A 25,520-nucleotide genomic window follows, 5' to 3' on the forward strand; every position below is an offset into this window, starting at 1 on the left:
AATTAATGTAAACTTGTTAATTATACCACTATACTGAATTATTCAAAATCTTGTATAAAATATTACTCTAAAAACCCATAGTAACTCTGAATGAGACTTATAATAGGGATCAAGCTTTCATTATTATGAGCTTGATCTGTTATTTTTAGCACAATATTGGGACTCTGTTACAACGAGATGTACAACCAAATGTTCACAAATTTAATATATACAAGAAGTGTAGGACTTATATTTAGCTGTAAAAATGTTTATATATATCAAAAACGGTTGGAAAAAGAACGCGTTGACCTCTAAGTAAAACGATGGGTAGCTCTTTTAAAATATCATAGCAAATAGCACATACTAAAGATTTACAGCGAATGAAAATTTGGAATCAAACCTATGAGTGATGTTACTAGTCTTATAGTCTAAAGTCTAACTAGTGGACACTTATTTAAAATCACTTTACCCAAATTAAGTATCCAATACACATCACTATTATTATAAATACAGCGGCATTATATTTACCGATAATTCGATCTGTCTTTTTTACCGTTATTGTATTAAATATCGTACACGAATCCGTTTTTCCGGTTCGTAATCATACAAATTGCAATGTTTACTTATTTATGTCCTAAAATAATGGTTTATGATGTCCTTTTCATATATATATATAGAGAAAACATCAATTGTGCAATTTACATTTGAGTATAAAACGTTTAGAAAATATAAATAAACACACAGTCCAGCTCAAATAACCATATGGTTTGGGGGTCTTTAATTTTATGGATTAAAAGAGAACTCTTTTACTTAAGATATATAACACAAGATAGCTTATCGCCCGCTCTACAATTCGACCCGACATACCACCGACACAAGAAAGCATCTTTAAAGAACTAGGAGTTATTGCGGTGAAACTAATTAAATATCAAGATACGGTACCTACAATTGGGTTACAAATATATTCGCGTTGTGGTACAAACTCGCAAATAGAACATGTGTATTAAATCAATCAATAAAAGCCTGCGCAGATGACAGATAAAATTTAACGTTGTCAGCAACTGGCAAGTTCTATTTCTTGTGTAAACAATGCTACTACATTAGTAATCAGCCAAAAAGTAGGTATACCTTTGTCACATATCTGTTAATGCTTTGTGTGTACGCGCTTTTATACATAATCCTCTCTGTACACTGTATCTCAATTGACAAAACAATTTTTCGTGGCTTGGCCCAAAATACCCAATAAAAAAAATTACGAATCACAATGCCAGCAAATGCCGTAGACACATGCTTATGGGCCATCCATAATTACGTCACACGAATTTCGTGATTGTTTATACGCACTCCCGTCACTGACACTCCCCCTCTCCAATGTGACGTCACGTAATTTCTAATTTTACAGCTAGAAATTATGAAGTTAAGTGTTTTAATATTTACATATTTGAAATGTCACTAAAATTAGGGCGCCTTCCACCACTTCCACCAATATCACATTTTCTGGACCCAACCCAAGGTGTAACGTAATTTATGAATATTACTTTAGGGTCTAAAAGGCGCTAAGCTACTTTTACACGTACGCTCTTTTGGATTGGCTTTCACGCAGGAAAGCATGTGGATGTGTAAATGTAGACAAATAGAAGGAGAAAGACCGCCCGCGCCCCCAGCTCGCGCATTCCCGCGTACTTCTATCGTGCGTGCTTTATTGTGATACTTAATTATCTTTGCAAAAGGCAGATGGGACATAAACATAGGGTTATTGATAAATTATAAATCTTTAACGTATCTTTGAAAAATAAAATTTGTGGAAAGAGTGAACACAAAAAATTGTAAAATGCAATTGCGTGCGCTGGCTATCCCGCGCTAAATGGCGCGTGAAAGAATATCCTTTAATGGCATGTAATAATGTACACGGGCGGCGGTGCTGCGTCGCACTACAGGGAACGCACTGCTGCGGCGTGACGGACGTCTCGGGGGCGGAGTGCGTGGAGTCCGGGGGGGCTAGGTCATCATGTTATTGGCGGTGTTGCATCGCTTTGCAGGGACGGCACTATAGCAGCGCGACGCACGTGTGGGTGGCGGTGTGCGCTGGGTTCGAGGGGGGGAGGGTTAGCCTTGTTACAGTGTGTAGGGCGCGGCACTACAGCGACGGTGCTCCGGCGGCGCGGCGGGCGTGCGGGAGGTGTGCGGGGTGCGGCGGCGGCTAGGCCATCTTGTTGGCGAGCGCGAGGTGCAGGCAGGAGAGCTGCGCGGTCCACTTGTCGAGCGCGGAGTACCGCGCCGCGCCGCGCGCGCTGCTGGCCAGCTCCAGCACTGAGTTCACCTGGTCGATGCGGCCGCTTATCGTGCTGCAACACGTCACATTCACATTAACATTTCTTTTTTTGATTCTCTTTATCCCGTAAAGGGAGCTGCATCCATACAGCCACGAACAATTATAGGGTGAGGGCGAGGGTGTAATAGAGCTGAGTGTATTAAATAAGCACGTATATCGTACGACGTCTTTCAACACACCAAAATTTTCAATAAACTCAATAATAAAACTGTAATGCATACTGTCGTTTTCCGCGCTGCGAGCTGACTGGCACCTCACGGCAATCAGTTCGAAATTTGATAAAAAAGTAGCAAACAAACTTATATCGTAATAGACTATTATTGGTTACATAGGACATTTTAGTACCTTATACAAGTAAAATTTTGTAATTGATGATAGATAACACGTCCCTGGAACTATGGCAGGGAGAAGTAATGCTGTAGGGTTTTTAGTGAGTCTCACAATACCTGAGAGGGAGAGAACTCCGTGAGAGAGTAAAAATACAATATTTACGCCATTATAATAATTAGACAAGCCAAGTAGCTATGGTTGAATGCTGTCTTATTAGTAATACATGAGTGGTAGTTACTAACTGTGTAAACATTCTACAACTATTTGATACTAGACAGATACCATTTTCAACCACCACCTTACCATTCTAAATATCAATCATTACCAAGGTATATTATGTAAAAAGTCCTCTATGTGAGCACTAGCATCACTAATTTCAGCTGCCAAAGAGCTTGGTTTGTTGATGTGTTTCAGTTAAGAGTTCAGACAGATAATCTTCAAGAAAACAGAGGCATGAATTCTTAGTTTTAAAGTTCTAGCTGAAACTCACTAGATGACAGTTTGGACTTACCATCAGGTGGTCCGTAAGCTTGTTTACCATTCCAATGACATATAATAAAATATACAAATAAAACTATTTATAAATATTGCATTTGACTGTACACTCACTTATCCAAAATACATGTGACAAGTAAATTCTCCACTTCTTTCTCATCTATATTCAGCTCCTTTGATATAAAAGGTATATGGATTCTAGTGTATGGACCTATCAGTTTTATCAACACTTGTGTTCTAATATTCCTTAATAAGTCTTCAATATGTTCTCTAATGAATGGATCATCCATTATATTATTTCTATTATGTTTCAATATAGATTCAAATTCATTGATGTCATTATTTTGATAGGCCATTACTAGATTTGTCATTGCAAGTATTTCAGGATCGTTTTTGTAGGGTTTAGCTTCTTGGGAGTCAAATGGATTTATGCCGGATTTCATAAGCCTGTAAAATTTCATAATAATAATATACATGAACTGATATTGCCTGATTATATTAAGACGTATATAATTAGACAATATCAGAGACGTAAAATACCAGACTTCAACAACCTGGCATAAGCTGGATTATCTGAGGGTGGATTCTCAATGGAGAATCACCTCTCACGAGATTTTACATGATCCTATCGAAATATATATCACAAACTTGAATACCACGAGAACAAATTAGCCCTAAAGCTTCTAGATAAGTGTTGATGTGTTCCGCCTGCAGAGGAAATGTCTGGCCAAAATATAAGTACTCCCTACATACAATAAAAGGGATTAACGTCAATGGACGACACATCCAAAAAAAAATTAAATATCAATAAATCTGATGTCATATTATTTATGTAGTTTTAATCAATCTTCAATCTTGGAATTAAGCATTAAAAAATAATTCAACCTACTTACATATTAGCTAGCACCAGATATTTCAAACAAGTAGTTCTTCTAGGACTCCCAGACTCATCATAATTTTTGAACGCTTCAAAGAAATCAGTGTGAGCCTTCTCAAACTCTCCTTCTCTCAAATGCATTTTCCCTCCGCATTCTGTAAATGTATTATAAAATATTATGAACTGTATCTCTGGTACTGGTGCTACTTATTTTCCCATAAAAGATCTATTTTTTTTCTTAGCTTCAAAAGAATTTCAAAGTAGTCAAAGAAGTTTAGTATACAATTATGAATGCCTAAACATTATAGTACTTACATAACCATTTATAAAGGAATTTGAATGGACATGAAGTAATGAACACTCTAACATATAGGACGATTAAGATGTTACGCCTCTTATCCTGTAATTTTTTATTTAATGCAATAAATTTAAGTACAAAATAACTTACTTGACATGTCAAATCAAAACAAATTTATTTGTGATTAAACATATGTCATTGTAGAATATAATGTCCCACTGGTTTTGTCTCTTTAGGCATTCAAAATTTCATGTGATTTTTATACAAGGTAATATCAAAATTATAATAGATGATAATAGTTTCTAAAATACAATAGGTATATTATGTGTTGTTAATTAAATTTACTGGTTGTTAAATAAACCAGATAATTACATGTATATATAAATAAAACAATAGTAGACAACAACCTCTAATGACTCCCATGATTAAAGGATGGGGTATAGCTGATTTGATATGCAAAGATTGTTCATACAATGCTTTCAATTTTTTGTTGTTCTTTTGTGCAGTATACATCTGGATTTCAAGTGCATATATCTCCAGTAACTGTGTGCCTTTCTTTAGATCATCTTCTCCATCATCAGTCTAAAACACCAAATTATAAATAGGTCAGTCTTATCTGTACATATGAATAAAATTGGAGAGTCTGTAATATTGAAATAACTGTATTTTACTATATGCATATGAATATAAATACGGTACATACACCAAAAAACCACTTTTTACAATTTTTGTTTGTCGGTCTGTTTGTTCCGGCTAATCTCTGAAATGGCTGGACCGATTTTAACGGGACTTTAATTGGTATTTAGCTTATGTAATAAGGAGTAACTTAGGCTACTTTTATTTTAGAAAAATAAAGTTAAATTCCACGCGGACGAAGTCGCGGGTACAGCTAGTATACAATATACTGGATGACGTAAATTGTAAATGTAAGTAATGCCATACATAATTTAAGAAATAGAAATAATCTTTATTCAAATAAACTTCATGGCTGGTAAGCTTCTGGTTTACTTTCAATGGTTTCGGGTTAATTTTTCTCATGATACAAACATTTGTATTCATGAGTATGATTGTTTGTATTGGTCTGGGTATTTTCTAGGTATATTATGTATTTATTTATATCAGTTCTCTCTGCTGAGCTTGCATTTAGATGGCACTGTGAATTGTCAAGGGATTTTTCTTCACCAGTTAAGAAGTTTTTTTAATTTACCTATTACAAATATAGAAACAATCAAAACTCTTTATATTGCTATAGATATGTGAGGCAGTTAATAAATGTTTGTAATGTTGTTGTAATCTTAATTATAATAAGTTAGTCTCACCTGGCAGCTCTGATGTAATTGTTTCAATATTTTTGCCAATTTATTAAAATCACCCCTGTCATAATACAGTTTGCCTAATTTTGTGTTTGTTTTAAACCATAGCCTATCATTCTTTGCATCCTTCAGCGCTTCCAATGTTGTTTCATAGAAGTCTTGTAACAATTCCATCTGTTTAAAATTACAATACATCAATATTAGATTAAGTATTAAATATGTGTAAATAACAAACAGTCAATAAATAGCCTGTAACTTGATATCCTTTCCCACCTATTGTCACTTTGTTAACTCCTTCCTACTCCACAATTTATAAATAACCCCTTAAGAGATATTGAAAAAGGGAAAAATAAAATGTACACATAACTGATGAATTTGTATGATTTCAAAAGATGAATAACATGTGAATGGTAATGAATTGGTGCATTTGACTATCCATTTTGTTACCATAATGCAAAACAAGTGTGACAAAATAAAATGTACACATAACTGATGAATTTGTATGATTTCAAAAGATGAATAACATGTGAATGGTGATGAATTGGTGCATTTGACTATCCATTTTGTTAGAATAATGCAAAACAAGTGTGACAAAATAAAATGTACACATAACTGATGAATTTGTATGATTTCAAAAGATGAATAACATGTGAATGGTGATGAATTGGTGCATTTGACTATCCATTTTGTTAGAATAATGCAAAACAAGTGTGACAAAATAAAATGTACAAATAACTGATGAATTTGTATGATTGCAAAAGATGAATAACATGTGAATGGTGATGAATTGGTCCATTTGACTATCCATTTTGTTACCATAATGCAAAACAAGTGAGACAAAATAAAATGTACACATAACTGGTGAATTACATACATATATAAGTGCAATAAAGAATGAATTTGCATGTCTGCAGAAAACGAAAGGCATGTGAATGATGATGAAGTGGCATATGAACATTTTGTTACCACTATGTAAAACAAGTGTAACAGCATGCATGTATTTATTCTAGAATGCTACATTTGGTGTGTTTATACTATTCATTTAGTGTACTATGCTTGTTTATACAAATGTCACAAAAAACATTATATAAACGGCATATTTGTTGTGATAACATTATTTATGAGGTCAGTTGACCCATAACTGGAATGTTTGTAACAGTGTCGAAATATCGGGAGACCGTAAATTAAATCATTTATATTATAAAGTGTACAATTGTAAACAAGAAAAGGTTTGGACACTTAGCAAGGTTAAATGATAGAAGAGTAATGGAAGAAATAAATCAAGCAAGATTGGGTTGACTTGCAGGTCAACACAGTTGATCAGTGATTCCCACAGTGGTCTATATTAATCCCCAGGGGTTTATGACAAACTGCAAGGTGTCTACAACAGTGGTCAAACTTTACTACAGTTAGAAATTTCCAAAAAATCAATACCAGGTAAGAATGGGGGATCTACCCAAAACCCAAAAATATGGCAAGGTCTACAACACAAAAAAATTTGGGAACCTCTGATCTAGATAGACATACATCAGTTAGCAAAATACCAGTAGATGATTTGAAAATATTTTAGTTTTTCACTTATAGTTCAATATTTCTGTTTTAATCTATACAAATAAATAAAATTGTCCATTTTGCAATGTCAAATTAACAGCTTATCACTAAATGCCCGTGAAAGTACATATGCTACTTAAATCAACAAATAATTTAAAAATATTGACTGTGTGTGTGTCCATTTGGTCTTGCTAATCTTATGAATGGTTGGATCGATTTTGATTAGACTTTCACACACAGATAATAAATGTCATAAGGAGTAAACTTACATAGTTGAATGCTGTATATAATACTTACATTTCTAGATGTTGATATATAGTCTAAAATAGAATTAATGGATTTCTCTGAATGATTCCTAGTGACAGCACTCTTTATGTAAGTCAGCAGTTGCTTGTATCTAGTCATCATCTCTGTGAAATTGCCCTGAAACAGTAGTCACAAAGTTCATCATTAATAGTTAATAATTTATGGTATATTACACATTCATTTATATAGTGTTGAAATGAAAAGTATATTCCTAATTTGTCAGTTTCATTTATCACTCTTCTTACAACAAAATTGGTACCACACCAAATAATTTTATTAAACATCATACATACATTTTAGTATACTATTTCAGTTGAAATTATAACTTTATTTACCTATCTCAGATACCAGCTTCTCACAGCAATTGATTGTAATAGTAAATTTGCATTGTATTATCTAAAATACTACATGTATTTGTAGCCATACATGTTTGGGAGGAGAAATATTATATATTATTTATTATAATAATTATTTAATTAACTAAACCACCTTCAAGTATCTCTGCACTTCTTAAGGTAGACAATGCTAACAGTATTACACCTGACTATTGTACAGGTTCAATAAGGTTTGAATAAATCTTATATTATAAACACGAAAGTTTGTGAGTATGGATAGATTTTTGTTGCTTCTTTCCCAAAAACAACTAAACAGATTTTCATGAAACTTACAGTAATATAGCTTACACATCAGAATAATATAATGTAAATTTGACATGGGTGAAACAGCTGGCACAGCTAGAATAAATATAAATTTAAATTAATTGTTCAATATTTTAATTATTGAACTCTTCATTTCAATTTATTTTTTTGTAAAATAAAATGAGTTTTTTTTGTAAAATCTGAATAGACAATATAAAAAAAGTAATTTTCATATTGCAATATAACAAAAGAAAATATAACATAAAATATTATAATCTTGCAATATTTAAGAATATATTAACTAACCAATTTGAAATTAATCTTAATCATCTGTTTGAGTGCTTTAAAACCCCATTCACCCTTGTCTCCACCTTCCAACTCCAGAACCTTCTGGAAACTGAGCAGCGCTGCCTGGGGCTCATCTTCTTTTAATGCTTTGCTGTTATAGTACTGGTTCTCTAAATCCACATCTGGCTCTGAATTACTGTCTTCAGAATATTCCTATAAACAATTATATATTTTTTATGTCCATGAGTTACATATGAAATTTATTAATTTTTGGGTAGGATTTTGTTATGGGGCTCTCAACAAATCCCTGTCCAAACTTGTATCACAATAAATATAACCAAGACTGTATATTCAAATTACTACAACAAAAGATTAACACATTTGTTACCCAACCCTAATTTCTACTCGGAATAATATAATTAGTGTTATTTTTATATTAAATGACTGTCAAAAATTCTATAAAGTATACATTAGCAAATCAATTTCTTTTGGAGGGAAAGATGAGGGCAATTCCCATTGACTACTTTTACGTCTCACTTCGATAAAGAGCAATTTATTTACAGTGGGCCTTAAAAGGATTAAGATCTATTTGAGCGATTTATAAATTTAAAACATAATATGGCTCATAAATTCTTTTATACTTTTGAGGTTATATATCATTAATAAAGATTAAATTGTTGTAATTTAAACATTGTAAAAAAGTAACACGCGGTTATGTTTTAATGTAATTAAAACATAAAATATCATGGTTTATCATAAATATAAATTGACGTATCAAATTTTGATCACGGTAAACAGGTATTATTAGGATGGCACTGCGTATAAATTTATCTTATAATACAAACCAAACCATAGTCCTCCTCCTCCTCACACATATAATCATCGTCATTATCAGACATTTTTGTCAGATATTAAAAACTAATAAAATTTTACTTAGTTTCCACAATTTAACAACAAGATTAAAGTTACATCTATGAAGTAACACAAAATACAGAGAAATTGAGCCACAGACTACTCAGAGCAATGTCATATTGACACTTCAGGTAGACATAAAATGATATAGGTATAAAATTTTTATATCTCTAGTACATGAGAAAATATATTAAAAAATTTTAACGTCTTCTTTAAAAAAAAATTATATAAAATGTAGTTAATATCGACCAGAATATCTCGTACTGCAATAGGTTATGGGTTAATGAATTTCATTCATTCATAATTTAAGAGCTACGCTCTTGTTAGTGAAGTTCTTGCCGCTTTCCGCAATCTTCCATCATACTCTTTAATTCTTGATAAGACGCGACTAATAACAATAAAATAATCTTAAAACAAAATGGCTATAAAAACAATGAATCGACATAACAAGATTAGTAAACACAAATATATATATATACAATATAGATAAGGAAATTAAAATGTTTCTCTTATAAAAATATCTTGTAAGATCTAGTCGATATCATCTTGAATATCTCCTACTTCAACGGCCAACTCATAAATTCTCCTACCTAATTTAATTTATTATCAGTGGTTCTATATTCCAGGAGCTACACAGAGAAATCAACAATACAAAGTAATTTTGGCGCTAGTCCTTTAGGTCTTTAGAAGAATACGTACCTAATACATTTTTCGACTATCAAGCAAAGGAGTGTTTGAGAGTCGAGAAAATGTATTACTGCAACTAGATCATGAGGTTATCTAAAATGTTTATTTTGTGCGACGACTTTCTGATTTGACTTTTAGAATTGCTAAAGCTTAGTGGTTTTGATTTAAAACCCCGTCTATTTTACAGACGGTTAAACTAAAAGAATAAACAAAATCAGTTAGTTAAGATGCTTCCTTTTTCCTTTTCCTTCTAAGTAATCAAACAGTAAGTTCCGTTCTCATAATTCTTAAAGATTGTCTGTAATCATCTCAGCTTATCCAAATGTGAGTATTTACAATTTCATTTGCTTCTGACTACTTTTAATGTTGATACAACAAAAGGTTTATATTTTACTAAATGAAATTGTAAGTAGAACTTAATTTTAAATAGTACCGAAACAGAATTACTTGTTCTCTTTATACCCACATACATGCGAAAATCACCAATAGTTAATGTGACATAGATACATTTGTTCATTTGGCTGTAGACTGTAGTCATGTAGCTAAGTTAAAGTGTAACAAATTAAAAAAAAATGTGTGTTTGGATTGGATAAAAGTCAACCAATCACAATTATCCTGAAACAAATATTTTGCGAGGGAAAAAATTATACCTAGTATTATATTAATTTCTCAATATACACTCAATATAATTTCTTATAATTGAGCATAATAAATAGTATACTTACTAAGTTTTGATTAGTGTTATATAAATAAAAATAACACAATGTTTAAATTACATTCAGTAATAAAAGGGGGAGACAGAAGTTAATTTGCCGCCTTTTTGTAAACAACTTTTGAATGGTTAATATCTAACATGTATTAAATCGTCGATCTGTTCCTATTCACGTTTCAGATTACTAAAATAAAATATTTTCCCAAATTATTTTGATAAATAAAAAACGGAATAAATTAAGATTTTTTAACAATAATACAAAATTTATTATTTTATGTGATGTAAATATATAAGGATAGTAATTTAAAATATATATATAAAAAATTCCAATTTCATTCTAGGACGAAAATTATAGACGCGATTTGGACCAATTTTTTCTAATAGAATTCGCGCCTCCGTGCTGTTGTTTTGAAATCTGGAAAGGGCGCTCATTTTTACTTTGTCGTACAAATGAAGCTATCAGTTATTTAGAAATAGTCCTCCATCCATTACGTTGTCGTAGTCGTATTGGATTCACATAGAATTATCCAGTTTTGATTTCTTGGTTTGTGCGTTGAATATTATATATTCTTCAGGATGTCTCTAATAACAGACAAAGAAAACATTAGCAGTGGTATCAACAATGTTCACATTAAGGTATAATTAGAATATATAATATGTCTTCACATTATCGTAGTTATTGACTTATATATTACCGTATGTCGTTTATTAAATCCATTGTACATAAAAAAAATATGGAGGTTTTGTACAGTGAATTTTGCCTCCATTGCAAGCACATGTTATTTACTGTTACAGTTATTAGTACCTATTTTTTATAGCTGTCAATTTTATTATTTTTGTTTTAGTCTCCCGTTAAAAACATTTTATCATTGAGAAACTCCAACTCTCCAGTCGCAATGGAGAAAATGGAAGTGGAGAAGGAGAGTAAAGAATTTGATCCTCAATTGGAGCCCCTACTCCGTGAAAATCCTAGACGATTTGTTATATTTCCTATACAGTATCCAGATATTTGGAATATGTACAAAAAGGCTGAAGCTTCATTCTGGACAGTAGAGGAAGTTGATTTATCAAAGGTACTTAATAATATTTACGACGTAGTAATAATACAATTGTGAAAATTAACGTTTTAACCACTCAACCATGTCCAATGCTACTAAATAGCAGATAAGAAAGTAAGTATATCTTAATATTATAATTATATCCTCAAGGAGTGGTTCTAAACTTGCGCATTTGTTGTTTAATAAATGATCTCACACATAACCTAATTCTTAAGCAAGTTAATAATTTTATTGTATATCATATTCTATGGCATTTCTTGCAGAATAATGTACTCAATGATCCATAATCTTATTAGAAAAGTACAATTTTATCAATCTTATCATGTCATATAGAACATGAGTATATTTTGGTAAGGTCATTAACCTGTCCTGTCTTCCTTTAACAGGACTTATCAGACTGGGAGAGCTTGAAAGACTGCGAGCGCCATTTTATTAAACATGTATTAGCATTTTTTGCTGCCTCTGATGGAATTGTCAATGAGAATCTTGTGGAACGCTTCTCACAAGAAGTGCAAGTGACTGAAGCGAGATGCTTCTATGGATTCCAGATTGCTATGGAAAATGTCCATTCAGAGATGTATTCATTACTTATTGACACATATATCAGAGATCCAAAAGAGAGGTAAGTAACCATGGTATAAATTAAAAGAAGTATTGCATCATGTTTATTTATAGCATTAAACTGTGGTTCAACATACGCACATAATACAGGCAGTAATGTAATCTTAATGTTACAAGAACGCACTAGATAAAGAACAAATATATTAGGGGAAGTATGAAAGTGGCATCCGTGTTGTGGAGGTTTACAACATCATCTGTCATGGTACGGGCATGTAATGTGTAGGAATGAAGATAATATTTTAACGAAGGTATTACATATGAATGTGGATGGTTATAAGAGCAGAGACAAGCTGAAAAAGAGATGGATGGACTATGTGAAAGATGATATGGCAAGAAAGGGAGTATATAACAAGATGACTGTAAACAGGGATGAATTGAAGAGAAAATGCATGCTGACCCTAAATGAATGGGGTAAGGAATAAGCAGATGATGATAATGTAATTTAAATGATGCATCCACATTATTTATATCTATACATACAAAATTGGAGTTGCTGTTTGTAATATTGAAATAACCATTTTTTTTTATTACACACATGAATATAAATACAGTACACACAAAAATAACATGTAGCTGATAAAGAGTAACTTAAGCTACTTTTATTTTAGAAAAATAAATTTAATATCCATGAGGATGAAGTCGCGTGTACAGCTAGTCATTAATAAAAATACAAAATATTCCTAGATTTTGTTGTTATCTTATTGTTTCTACAAATAGTTGGCTTTGCAGTAATTATATTTACTCAAGTAGTCATTATGTTGTGTAGAAAGAATGATACACTGTTTACAAACCAAATACAGAACAATGAATAATTAATGCAGGATATCAAGTTTGCATACATTAAACCTAACTCAGCCTATGTCATGGAAATGTCATTAAATCATACATACATATTTGAGGATTACTTTCTGTCTGTTTGATTTCAAACAAATTTGTAGCCTATTTAACAAGCATATTAATTATTTGATTAGACCTATTAAGATTCGAATTTGAATACCATATGATCTACCTATAACTTCAATGTTAATTATTGTATTGTTTGCAGTTACTATTTAATAACATTAAATGTCACTAAAATTTATTAGTATTTCTATATTTAGTATGTAATATCTAGTATGTTATGCTCATATGCAGAATTCATATTCAATCTAGCTATACATATTTCTAGCTGTGTCTGCGACTTCATTCAGATGGTTATCAAAAACACTATCGTGATTATCTTTGGATGCCCTCAAATATTAATATTTTTCCCTGTTTTTGCAACATTTTTCACCAATGCTTCGCTTCTATTGGTTGTAGTGTAATGTTATATATAGTCATAAAGTCTTACATAACAAATGAACTATCATACACAAAAGAAATCTATTAGAACCAGTAATTCCTGAGAGTAGCACATTCAAACTCTTTAGCTAGAGTAGAGTAAAGATAATATTAGTATAGATAAATCAGTATTATAGTATTGCATAAATGATGTTATTAGAGGATACAACTTTTCCTAAAATATGTTTATAATCTGGAGTTCTAATCTGTAACATACATATTCTAATGAGATTTCAGACTATTCACTTTATATTCAAATTAGTTAACTTTATAATAATAATTTATTTGTGAATGATTTTGGGTACATTGCAAGATGTTATGAAAAATATAGCCTTGCAAAATCTTCTTATAAGAAGCATAGAAATATTAATATTTAAGCATTAAACTGGTATATTTGTTATTATTGTATTTTACCACCATTTACATTTTTATGTTATTATTGTATTTTATTAAAATAAAATATATTAATAACATTGATTAAAGAACATTAGTTAAGAAGCCAAAACCAATTATAAATTGTACTTATATGAACTAATTGAGTATGACAGATTGAAATGTTAAGATTTCAAAATGTATCAACTTTATATCTTCAGGGATTTCCTGTTCAATGCTATTGAAACTCTACCATGCATAAAGAAGAAGGCAGACTGGGCTCTTCAGTGGATCGCGAGCAAATCTGCTACTTTCGGCGAACGTATCGTTGCCTTTGCGGCTGTGGAAGGCATTTTCTTTTCTGGTAGTTTTGCATCTATCTTTTGGCTCAAGAAAAGAGGTCTTATGCCAGGGTTGACTTTCAGCAATGAACTAATATCCAGGGATGAGGTAAAATTACGAACATTTCATTTGATGTTAAACTCCCAACATTTTTTTATCAAACATCTGTTTTAATATTTTAAGCCATTCTAAAACGTCAGTATGGATACCCCAGTCTCGTCTATATCAGCCGTTGCAACTTGCTTCGTAAATAGTTTTAGTTGTAGGGTGTAATGAGGCAGTGAAATTATAGGATAAGAGGTATGACATCTTATGTCCATGGACCACCATATCCATATATCCAATATTGAGTCAGTCAGTTTGTTCATTATTCCTATTACATAAAAAATATTAACTTCTGGTAGAAACAATTTAGAAGAGTTGTCAAATTTAGTCAATATAATGTAAATCAAAGTTGTCCAATTCTATTAAAATTTGATGATTTCTAATACTACACATGTACTCAACAGGGCCTCCACACAGACTTTGCTTGCCTAATGTTCAAGCACCTTGTTCAGAAGCCGAGCAAGCAACAAGTGCTTCATATAATTAAAGATGCCGTCCTGATCGAACAGGAGTTCCTCACAGACGCACTGCCTGTCAGGCTCCTTGGCATGAACTGTGAACTGATGTCGCAATATATCGAATTCGTTGCCGATAGATTGCTTGTTGATTTGCTGGGCGAAAAGGTAAGATCCCATTTTATAAAAATAATCTGGATAACTCTCAATTTGATATCACATTTACACACATCAATGTAAATTCTTGGCTCTGCCGAAGGCAAGTTTCTGCATATATATACCTTTCTATTATTTTACTTTGTTTTTTTAATGTGTGTGTGTAATCAAAGCCGTTATTGTTCTCATACTGTTAAAATAATTTTTCTACTTCTACCTAAAGAACTATATGTAATTATATTTTTATTTTACAGCATTACAACACAAAGAATCCATTTGACTTCATGAATCTCATTTCCTTGGAAGGCAAGACAAACTTCTTTGAGAAGAAAGTAGGCGAATACCAAAAATGGGGTGTCATGGCGAATCGCACGGACAATGTGTTCACTTTGGATGCAGAATTCTAAACAAAAATTTTAGCTTAATGTAAATAATATAGTGACAGTATTAAAGATTCCAATGTTGTACTAGATGTAAGGATAACAATATCAGTAACGGTTGAACCGCTTACTGTCTAATTTTGTATAAAATCAAATATTTGTAATTGTACCTGTGACTGATTGACTGAAGGAACATGTGGCCTACTAAAACACGGGAAAATTATGAATGAATTGTAAATAATGACTACAACAATGACTAGTTGAATAATGATTTATTATAACATTTTGCACAGTGGTGCTAAATCGCCTATACTCGAATACGCAACTGGTTCAAAGGTTTAGCACGGATGATGCTAAATGTATTTCCATACTACTAATATGAATAGTTTATTCCAGAATTTGACATATTATAAATTACTGCTTTATAAATTAATCACTGTAGATGGACTAACCTTAATAAGCGGCTAGCTTTAAGGTACTGAATACAAATAACTGTCCGTCTAGACTTTAAATATCTCGCATGATCTGCTTCTAAAACTAATACATGCATTTATATCATGGCAGTTTGATGTATATGACTCTAACTAATGCCTACAAAATTATAATCAGATTATAAGTTTGAGAGACTGATTGCAGGCAGACAAGAGAAAAAAAATTACGTTTATTTTGTAGTAGCTACGGAAACTTTCTAGTGTATTTGATGGTGCAATTCATTTCAGTGACCTATTATTTATCACAACTTTTTTACATTATGTATTTAATAATTAAGTATAAGTGACATTGACTGTACTTATTTTAGTTTCTGCCTTATTTTGTATATCTAGTACTAGTATAGAAATTGTTAATATTACATATTAATAGTTTATATACCAGACAACTTGGCGGTTCAAATTATAATAGTATTATTCAGGCTCGACCTATAAGTATCAATAATGACACTAATAATGTAGAGCAAATTACTAAAATCAATCTGATATTTATATTTTGAATCTTAGGGATATCGAGTAATCCATACATTGGTTGCAGTTACTTATCAAGTTACAAGTCTTTAAGGAGGTTGAGACTTCGTAGAGTTTATTCCATATCGCAGTAAAGAAAATGGCAATAGGGTTACCGAGAATCTCGACCCCACCATATTTTAGGTCATAGATCTTAAATACAAAACCTAGCCGTCACGTTAAACTGGTTCAAACTGAAACGAATATATAAAAGTTTGCATTTCTATAAGTTTTAGTTATAATATAAATACCATTTCTCAATTTATTATTGTATCAAAAATATCTAGAAATATCCAGTATCTCATAATGTAAAACATATAACATGGACATCGCAAGTGTGTATTCTTGTCTTGTTTGACATTACTAATATATTGCGCATATTGTTTTTGCGTCATAATTATTATATGTAAATTTATTAAAGTAAGCCTTAAACTATTTTCGTTGTTTTCTTTTATACCTCCATTCTTTATATTACATTTGTAGTATTTATTTTTTTACTATAATGTTGCAAAGAACTTACTCTTAATCATTTTTAAGGGAATTGATAAAATTAAACAACATATAACAAATCACGTATTTTATTAAAAAAATCACATTAAATTAATTAATGCATATAAAAACCGACTATGTTGCACCTACTTGCAGTTGGAATGAAACTGAGACCTACATATATACTGTTTTGACATGAGGATAATGGATGCATTACTGATTCAGGTGTCAACAAAATCCTAATTTCTCGCTGCTCCCAGTTATAAATAGTTCGCGATGTTTCATGAACTTTCTGTATGGATGCGCGTTATTTTCTGCAATACTAGAAATTCTCGTTCACTTGGTTCGAGGCTCCCAGGGCAATAAAGAATTTAATTAAAAAAATATAACTGTTTATGTCTATTTCATTATGACCATTTCCTATTAATACAATTCTATTTTCTAAGGGTAAATGCGAATATTTTTGCAGCTCTGCATTTCTACAGTAGCAGGAACAACTGAAAAAATCGTATTGACAATAGACTATTAGTACAAAACTAGTGTTATGGTCGAGGGTTATCAGTCAGTCTTTGGATTTGAATAAAATATAGAAATTGTGACCAACACAATCAAGTTTTACCCTTAATACTTAGGTACCAATATTAATAAGAAATAAATAGGTGTAAATTAATGTATTATGAATAATTGCACATACTCTGACACTATATTATAAAACAATCACTTCGAAGCTATCACGATGGTACACACTATAGCCCGTCAACATCATGCTAGGCACTTCACATGGAGACGTAGGGTAGTAAAAGTAGCAGAGAAAAGAACGTGAACCTATACCACTATGGTTTCACCTTAATTCTGTCACTCCGCAGACGCGCCGTGCTTCTTGTTTAAAGGCAATGTTAGTACCTAAATATAATTGATTGTGTATGTTATTATAAGAAACCCTCGGACCAATATAAATGGACGTCTAACGAGAATGGCTCTTGTCTTGCACGAGCCGCCGCAGTAGGCGGTGTCCGGAGAGGAAGGTGAGCGCTCCCAGAGGCAGCAAGTAGCGCACGGTCTCGAACATCGTCAGCTTCAGCCACAACACGCCGTACAGCGACAACGAAGCTGCAAACAAGGTATATTTTAATAAATATTACTAGTTGTGGTAATATGGACTCTATTCTCCGCATTTAGCCTCTCATCTGGGTCGTTGTGCGTGATTACGTACTAGCTGTTATACGTGACTTAGATCGCGCAGAATATAACTTATTTTTATTAAAATAGTTTTTTTTTTAAATAAAAGTAGTCATTATATCATAAACTATCTGCAAGTGAAAGTCCCGTCCAAAACGTATCCAGCCATTTCCGAGATTAGCACGAACAACAGACAGATAAAGATTTGAAATTACTAACAGACATTTCTATTTTTTTTAATTTGTATACATACATTTTGTTTACACTCGACACTGAATAATTCCGGTAACAAATCACTATTTTTATTAGAAGTACCAAATTTAAATTAGAATCAATGTAGATACTGATAAATTTTCTTAGTAGATGAGTGTGAGTACTTAGATAAGTGATAATTTTAAACTCATTATTCAATACTGCAGTGATTACATTGATAAGAATTCATAATTTTATAGTCGTCGTATGAAGATAATTCAAATGAGCATTGAAAAAAGATTGAGAATGGTTTTTAATCGTGGAGCTGCTAATAATAATAATTTCTTATCTTGTATATATAATTGTTTGTAATATAATGTAAGTTAATGTAGTACAATGTAAATGTAAATGTAGGCCAAGACTTACCTCCCAGGGCGAGGTGGAAGACGAGCGCGCTGGGCGTGGCGGGGAAGTTCCCGAAGTTGATCCGCAGCCGCGCCCACAACACCACCAGCAGCACCAGCGGCGCCCCGCACGCCGCCGCGAACACGTCCGACAGCACGCGCGCCGGCCGCGCCTCCGCCGACCGGAACGAGTGCGCGATCTCCGGCAGCGGCGCCGCGCCCCGCGCCGCCCACCCTACCACACCACAACCCTCATATAGTACGATTGCCTGCCTGGACGATTCACACAGTGTTATCTACCCCCGATGCAAGCAGAGCTTATGTTATAGATACTAGACAGATAACTGATATAACGACTATACGTAGAGCGCGATCGGGCAGCGGGTCCGCGCCCCTCGCCGATATTCCTATTCCTAACATACAACAACCCTAATAATGCTGCGCGCGCCCGGTCGCCTCTCCGATCGATACCCCGTCCAATTCAAACGATCGGAGATTAGAACGCCTAGCGGTGCCCTCAGGCCAAAAACGTTTTCATCAGGCGGGAACCCGTAAACCATTTGACATATGTCCATATTTTTCCATTCTAATAAATTAACTTATGTAAATACACGTATTTTATAACTTTCATATAAATTTAAATCATTTTTATTACAGGCTCTTTAATTTTAATTATTGGATACATAAACAAAGAATAAAATAATCAAAATTCCTATAGATCGTTACATTATGTTAGAACTACATACCAACTGGGGTAACATCCTTTCCAAAGTTGAACGCCACACCGCCGATGGTCCACGAGATAGGATTGGAAACTGCGCTGTCTCCCAAGTACACAGTCAGCGTATAGGTGCCCGATACTTGGTTCAAATGTTTACCAATAGCACCCACATTCTGTCGACAATATAAAATTCCCGTTTCAGACTATGATTGTATTTTTGGACGTTGGCGAATGGTAACATCTATTAAGTTTACTAACCAGTTCAACTTTGTAGGCCTTAGTGTTGTCCGGCTCTGCCACGAATATAGCCTCGTCTTCGCCGGCGAGGCTGCCCACGCGCACGAACGCCTGCTGCACCAGTACTGGCTTGTTCCATTTGTCACGGACGTTAAACTTCAACGAGACCCTGCACCATTGTTTTATTTGATTAATAACATCACTCGATGGCAAAAATGAGAAATGGACTATAGAGGAGTAAACCATTACATTTTAAGTAACACAAATAGTTGTTCGCAAGTTTCTAATAGCAAATTATACAAGAAATATAACAATAATATAAATAAGCAATTTTATTTTAAACATATCAAATAATATTTAATTATCCATTACAATGAAATATGCAAAAATTAACACGATTTCAATTTATTCATAATATAAGAGGCGCGTTCTTGCCATTTTCCATGATTTTTCGTCAATCACTACATATATATATATATACATTTCAATAAATTTATACGAAATATGGAATATGAAACCAATACTTTTAATGTGGCTAGTTTTAAAAAATAAGATTAATGTTTTTCTTTGTAACATTATATTTACTATATTTACTCACTTTTGTAAATGATCAGCTTGCAGTTTCTCGCTCAGTTTGTTAGGATATGCAACATTTGTGATTTTGGGGCTTGTAGTACCATCGACATCTCCAACACCGACCTCTATATTAGAGACTTGTATTTCACCCAACACTGCTATATTCACACTTGCCGTCTTGCCTCCAGCGCTGAGAACAATCTTGTACAAACCATATTGAGCCTTAATCTTTGACAAATTAAGGATGAATGTTGTTGTATCTTTGGGTTTCTGTGTCAATGGTTGCTTCGAGAGGACAACAACATCGTCGGCAAGTCTTGTGCCTGATTGGGCGACTACTTCTTCAGGTTTCAGTGCTTTGATAGGGCGACCAATCAGGTCAGTGATGGAGACCTCGACGCTCTCGTATTCAGCCGTGACATATTTCTTGCCCTTGATTGAGATGCTGATTGGTGTGGGCTGCAGGGTTAATTATAAATTTAAATGTTTAATATTTCCAAGATAGTAATCCAAAAGAGTATGTAATTGTCATATGAGAAAATAATATTTCAATAATATATTATAGATTTGTGTTATTTTAGCGAGGGTCCATTACATTACTTTGTATAAGTTTGTTTAAATCTTATAAATCAAGTAATGAAATAGAACGCTATTTTAAGCATGTGTGAGATCACAAATGTTTAGTGCTGAAACCTGTCCAAACGTTACTGGAAGCGTTGCTCTTCCCCATTAGTGATTAAATTCCTATCGTTATTGAATCTACACCCATTACAACACGTGTTTCGCCTCCAAACGAGGCATCATCGAGCATTGAATAGTTTGGATATATTTAATTTGGCAGCCTACTGTTGACTGTTCAGCGACGAGACTAAAACTCCTTTACTCGCAAGTAGAGGAAACAGTTCATTTGCGATTTTGTACTCACACAGCAATTAATTTCACTCTGTTACTATTAAGAATCATTAGCAATTGTTTTAAATAACAAGCCAGAAATATTAAGGTTTCTAATTACATCGACATCAGCAAGCGCAAGGGCTGCGTCGAGCAGGAGCGACGCTCCGCGCGGGGAATTCACTGAGCGGCGGGAGAGCAAGTATTCAGCGAACTTGTAGCGTTGCTCCTCAGTTAGCGGCAATGGCTTCTTTAGTTCTTTGTAAGTTCTGCACAGATGCATATAATAATATTAATTAGTTGACCAGCGTCATTTCATTTGCGCTTCACAGTTACCTGACATTTATCATTATATTTCGCTCAATTACAATTTTTTTTCCAATTATAGACCATGTATGATATTCTGATATATAAGCTACTGTAAAGTTTCATCAAAATCCATTTAGTAGTTTTTGTAGTAATAATAAATAATAGTAATCCATCCATAATCATAAAATTTCGCGTTTGTAATAGATATTAAATAAGAAAATAAGATAATAATATTATCGTTGGACAATACATTCGCAAAGTTCCAAGCTAAACAGAGCTTGTGTTATGGGTGCTAAATAATTGATAGAAATACTTATATACCTTATTGTGTAAATACATACACAATATGCATTGAAAACAGCCAGACCAATTCTAACAGTACCATACCTATATGAAATTTATTTAGAAAACTGTGTAGATTTTCTAAAAAAATTGTTGAATATGTTTACGCCTAATAGCTTGATGAATGTTTTAAAAAACGATAGTTGAACTTAACCAGTGTCGCGTACGAGCAGCAACAAAACGCAACGCAAAGGGAGTGTTCTGATTGTGGCGCACACCCATCCAATTTGAATCCGCGATATAACGACACAGACTTCCAAAAATCTAATCGATCGACGCAACATATGATTTGATCACTACACCAAATTTTGTAATTAATAGTAATTTACCCAATAAATTTAAGATAGTAATCAAAACTATCATTTTCTATACCCCATAATCAGCTGAAGCATAAAGTACCATCTCTTCATTTGAGCCGCATTATCACATACCTAGTGATTAACTTAACTTCAGGTGATCCGCAAGCTCGTTTGTCTGCTATAAAATAATCATATATATTTCCTAGTTACATACTTGACGATGGTGGTGAGAAGTAGTGAGGTGACTGGTAATCCGCCCTCGAAGTGTAGCGCCTTGGCGTCGCTCTCGTCGGCCGCCAGCAGCACGCCCTCCGCGTGCGTGGAAGTCCACACACCGCACCCCATGTGTTCACACAGTCCAAACACATATCCGTAACTGTTCAAAACAATATTTATATAGTTACAATTACATAGATTAGAATAAACAAACAGACAGTTTTTTTTTAAATATTATCAATGTAAGGTCTGTATATAACTTTCAAATGCATTTAGTGAAAAGCTGTTAACTTGAAATTACAAGTAGACACTTCAATTTTATTCATTAGTATATATTTAGATAGAGTGCATTTTCTAACCCACAGGTGCCATTTCTTCTTTATAGGTCTTTTGGAATTATCTCAATGTATTAGGGGCTGACTCCCTATCAGGTATGCATTTGTGACTTAAGAAACCTTATTATCCATAACTAACAATAAATATATGTTAAATAAAAACTGTAAGGAATTAATGATATTAATAGACTATAATTATAGTATTTTTATTTTAATTCATGAATATATTGTATGCAAATGTATGTATGTTATTGCAAATGGAGTAAATATTTACTGTTGATGAATGACTTCACTTGGGTAAACATGATTTTAATGAACACATTGTTACAGTTTATAGAGTGATAATTTTTATGTGTAACACACTTGTAGAACATTAACATTCACATACTGAAAAGAAAAGTCATAACATAATATACAAAAAAGAGTATTCCAATTTGTCTTTATTTACAGTATTATTTTTCAAAATAGCAATATATTGATTTATAAATATAAAAAAGTTGTGGCTGTCTATTGTAAGAGCATAACTAATAATTGGTTTGTAAATCTTTAAAAAAAGTTGTGGATGGTGCATAGATATGTTAAAGTTAGGCTAAACAGCACATAAAAAATATACATACTAATATTATAAGTGCCAAGTATGTATGTGTGTCAGATTGTTTAACAAATCAATGAAAGATTAATTCAGTGAATTAAAATGATTAATTATTAGATGAAAATTTGTGTGAAGACAAATTGTGTCACAAAGGCTGATAATAAAAAATACAAACAAAGCCATGCAAAGCTGCTAATATTATAAATGTGTATATGTGTTGATAAATCTGTCTGTGTTTGTTACCTTACCTCAATGAAATAGATGTTAATGAAATTTAAAATAAAGATTATTATTTTATGAAGATCTTATATTGGCTATCTTAAAAGAAAAGGTAGACATATTCACAGGTTACATGATTTTGTCTGCTTTTATATGTAGAAAGTTAATAGTGTATTTATATATGTACTTACTTCACTGGTGAATCGTCCTTCTTCAATAACTGAATAAGATTCTTCAAGGCATCCTCCTTATCATATATAGAGCCTTTCCCCAAGGCCTTCAGTGAGTAAACAGCATAGTACAGTTCACGGATAGTCACATCCTTTTTATCCAGGACTTGAGTTGGAGTCTTTAGAACATCTGGCGACAGTACATTCTGGCAATTTGACAGGGCTGCCGCATTTGTGAGGTAGAATATTTGTTCAACATTTTTTATATCATATTTAGAGTTTTTAAGGTCCTGCAATTAAGGATGGAAGGAAATAAAAACACCATAATGAAATGTGTAATTAAACATTAATGGATATGTCCAATTTAAGGTAATAACTGACAAAATACTTTTTTACATAAGTAGAAGTAGATCACACATTACACTGTTCATATATGCCATCATCATAAACTAAAACTAATAATTTTGTACCACATTTTCTCAGGCAGTTTATATGCCACTGTAAGTGATATGACCTGTTAGTTAGTGGTAACTATTATTTCTGTAGCACTACAGACTCCATGTCCACCACACAGGCATTGACAATCACAGATGTAATTCAAAAATATCTTAACTTTTTGAATATTTAAATCAAGTATTACAAATAATATCTGTATGTATTATACTGAGTTAGAATACCGATTCGAATATTCTGTTATGATATTGTATTGTTGTTAAATAATCACAAAATTTACATTGGTATAGAGTGAAATAATCAGTTTACAGATTAAATATAACTGTTTGGGACTAAATAGTGGTCTCTTAATAGTCCTGCTATATTATTTTCAATTATAATATAGCAATACAATAGCAGTAGTTACACTTACTTGGCAGACATCAGGTATGGATGCTTTCAACTGCTTCAATCCTTTTATAGCAAAATACAGTGAACTAACATCCTTAGATTTAATACCATCCTGCAATATCACTTGTAGGCGTGGCAGATCTATGGTGCTTTGAAGGGTTGCATTACTTATTGTGAATATACTTAATATTAATAATAATAATTCTGAAAAAAAATCAATATGTGATTATTTGTATTTCCATAGACAATACTGGCGCGGGTAATAATAAATATATACGTAATTATTAGAATTTAATTTAATGTTAACCTTTTTAACTCATTATGTACCTATTACCGGCACCGAACGGGTAAACATGACGTGTCCCAAAATCATTAATATATCGGATAATCATTATTAGTAATCATCCGAATTGATATATCTTATACATTGGGTTAAGTAAAATAAAAGTTTTTTTAGAGTTTCCTATAAAAAATTGTAATATGTCGAATAATAAGTACAATTACATACGATGTTGTGGTAGCCACGTTATAAGATTTCTGAGAAAAACCTCCTTACTACTCACCTAATGATTGCATAATTTTAGATATCAATCAGAATAATCACTCTGATAGTAATGGAAAACCTACAATTAATGTAAATCAAGAATATTGCTGAGAAAATTCACAAAATTATACGATAGCCGGATAGAATTTGACAGAAATCATCGACGTCACGCAAAAGCAAGAGAGACATTTTTTTACGACTCTGGAGGTTAGCCTATTCCGCGAGAAACTCTGGCACTAGACAATGGCTGTTGAAACTTTAACTTCACAAATCTCACTGTGAACTTAAAGTTTGTTTGACTGTTAATAAGTTAGGGATAAGTAGAATAAAATCATTATTTTAATGTAAAAATATTGGGCCTTAACACAAACATGTAACAATTTTTGAGATTATATGTAATGTCGATATCGATTCAACCCCTACGATGTGACCAAAGA

The 25,520-nt window shown here is 32.6% G+C and overlaps 3 protein-coding genes across 3 annotated transcripts; 1 reads left to right on the forward strand and 2 right to left on the reverse strand.

Moving 5' to 3' along the window:
- Positions 1–1,978: 1,978 nt before the first annotated feature.
- On the reverse strand, positions 1,979–9,391 carry LOC131851818 (COP9 signalosome complex subunit 2). The gene is made up of 8 exons (XM_059202382.1): positions 9,253–9,391; positions 8,426–8,620; positions 7,473–7,598; positions 5,631–5,798; positions 4,719–4,893; positions 4,030–4,168; positions 3,251–3,583; positions 1,979–2,324 (listed from the first exon to the last, which is right to left on the reverse strand). The coding sequence occupies exons 1-8, from the start codon at positions 9,304–9,306 to the stop codon at positions 2,180–2,182; spliced, it is 1,335 nt and encodes a 444-aa protein (XP_059058365.1). The 5' UTR covers positions 9,307–9,391; the 3' UTR covers positions 1,979–2,179.
- Positions 9,392–11,215: 1,824 nt separating this feature from the next.
- Positions 11,216–15,817, forward strand: LOC131851879 (ribonucleoside-diphosphate reductase subunit M2). The gene is made up of 6 exons (XM_059202444.1): positions 11,216–11,354; positions 11,564–11,791; positions 12,163–12,398; positions 14,311–14,539; positions 14,941–15,159; positions 15,402–15,817. The coding sequence occupies exons 1-6, from the start codon at positions 11,295–11,297 to the stop codon at positions 15,552–15,554; spliced, it is 1,125 nt and encodes a 374-aa protein (XP_059058427.1). The 5' UTR covers positions 11,216–11,294; the 3' UTR covers positions 15,555–15,817.
- A 1,272-nt stretch (positions 15,818–17,089) lies between these two features.
- LOC131851880 (dolichyl-diphosphooligosaccharide--protein glycosyltransferase subunit 2) lies at positions 17,090–25,254 on the reverse strand. Its single transcript, XM_059202445.1, has 10 exons — positions 25,103–25,254; positions 24,562–24,743; positions 23,718–23,986; positions 22,379–22,540; positions 21,336–21,483; positions 20,346–20,782; positions 19,769–19,916; positions 19,536–19,683; positions 18,812–19,024; positions 17,090–18,124 (listed from the first exon to the last, which is right to left on the reverse strand). Exons 1-10 carry the CDS (start codon positions 25,113–25,115, stop codon positions 17,979–17,981), a joined length of 1,866 nt encoding a protein of 621 aa, XP_059058428.1. The 5' UTR covers positions 25,116–25,254; the 3' UTR covers positions 17,090–17,978.
- Positions 25,255–25,520: the final 266 nt, after the last annotated feature.

This window comes from Achroia grisella, unplaced genomic scaffold (assembly GCF_030625045.1).
Source record: "Achroia grisella isolate CSIRO2021 unplaced genomic scaffold, CSIRO_AGI_Agris_v1 utg808, whole genome shotgun sequence".
Lineage (NCBI taxonomy): Eukaryota > Metazoa > Arthropoda > Insecta > Lepidoptera > Pyralidae > Achroia > Achroia grisella.

Coding starts and splice junctions, on each gene's coding strand:
- LOC131851818 (XM_059202382.1), bottom strand. CDS start 9,306: ATGTCTGATAATGACGATGATTATATGTGTGAGGAGGAGGAGGACTAT. Junction 5,799..7,472: donor ATATATCAACATCTAGAAAT/GTAAGTATTATA, acceptor AATTTTAAACAG/ATGGAATTGTTACAAGACTT. Junction 4,894..5,630: donor AATTACATCAGAGCTGCCAG/GTGAGACTAACT, acceptor TTGGTGTTTTAG/ACTGATGATGGAGAAGATGA.
- LOC131851879 (XM_059202444.1), top strand. CDS start 11,295: ATGTCTCTAATAACAGACAAAGAAAACATTAGCAGTGGTATCAACAAT. Junction 11,355..11,563: donor TCAACAATGTTCACATTAAG/GTATAATTAGAA, acceptor TTTTTGTTTTAG/TCTCCCGTTAAAAACATTTT. Junction 14,540..14,940: donor AACTAATATCCAGGGATGAG/GTAAAATTACGA, acceptor TGTACTCAACAG/GGCCTCCACACAGACTTTGC.
- LOC131851880 (XM_059202445.1), bottom strand. Junction 20,783..21,335: donor TTGCGCTTGCTGATGTCGAT/GTAATTAGAAAC, acceptor TTAACCCTGCAG/CCCACACCAATCAGCATCTC. Junction 19,917..20,345: donor CAAGCTGATCATTTACAAAA/GTGAGTAAATAT, acceptor ACAATGGTGCAG/GGTCTCGTTGAAGTTTAACG.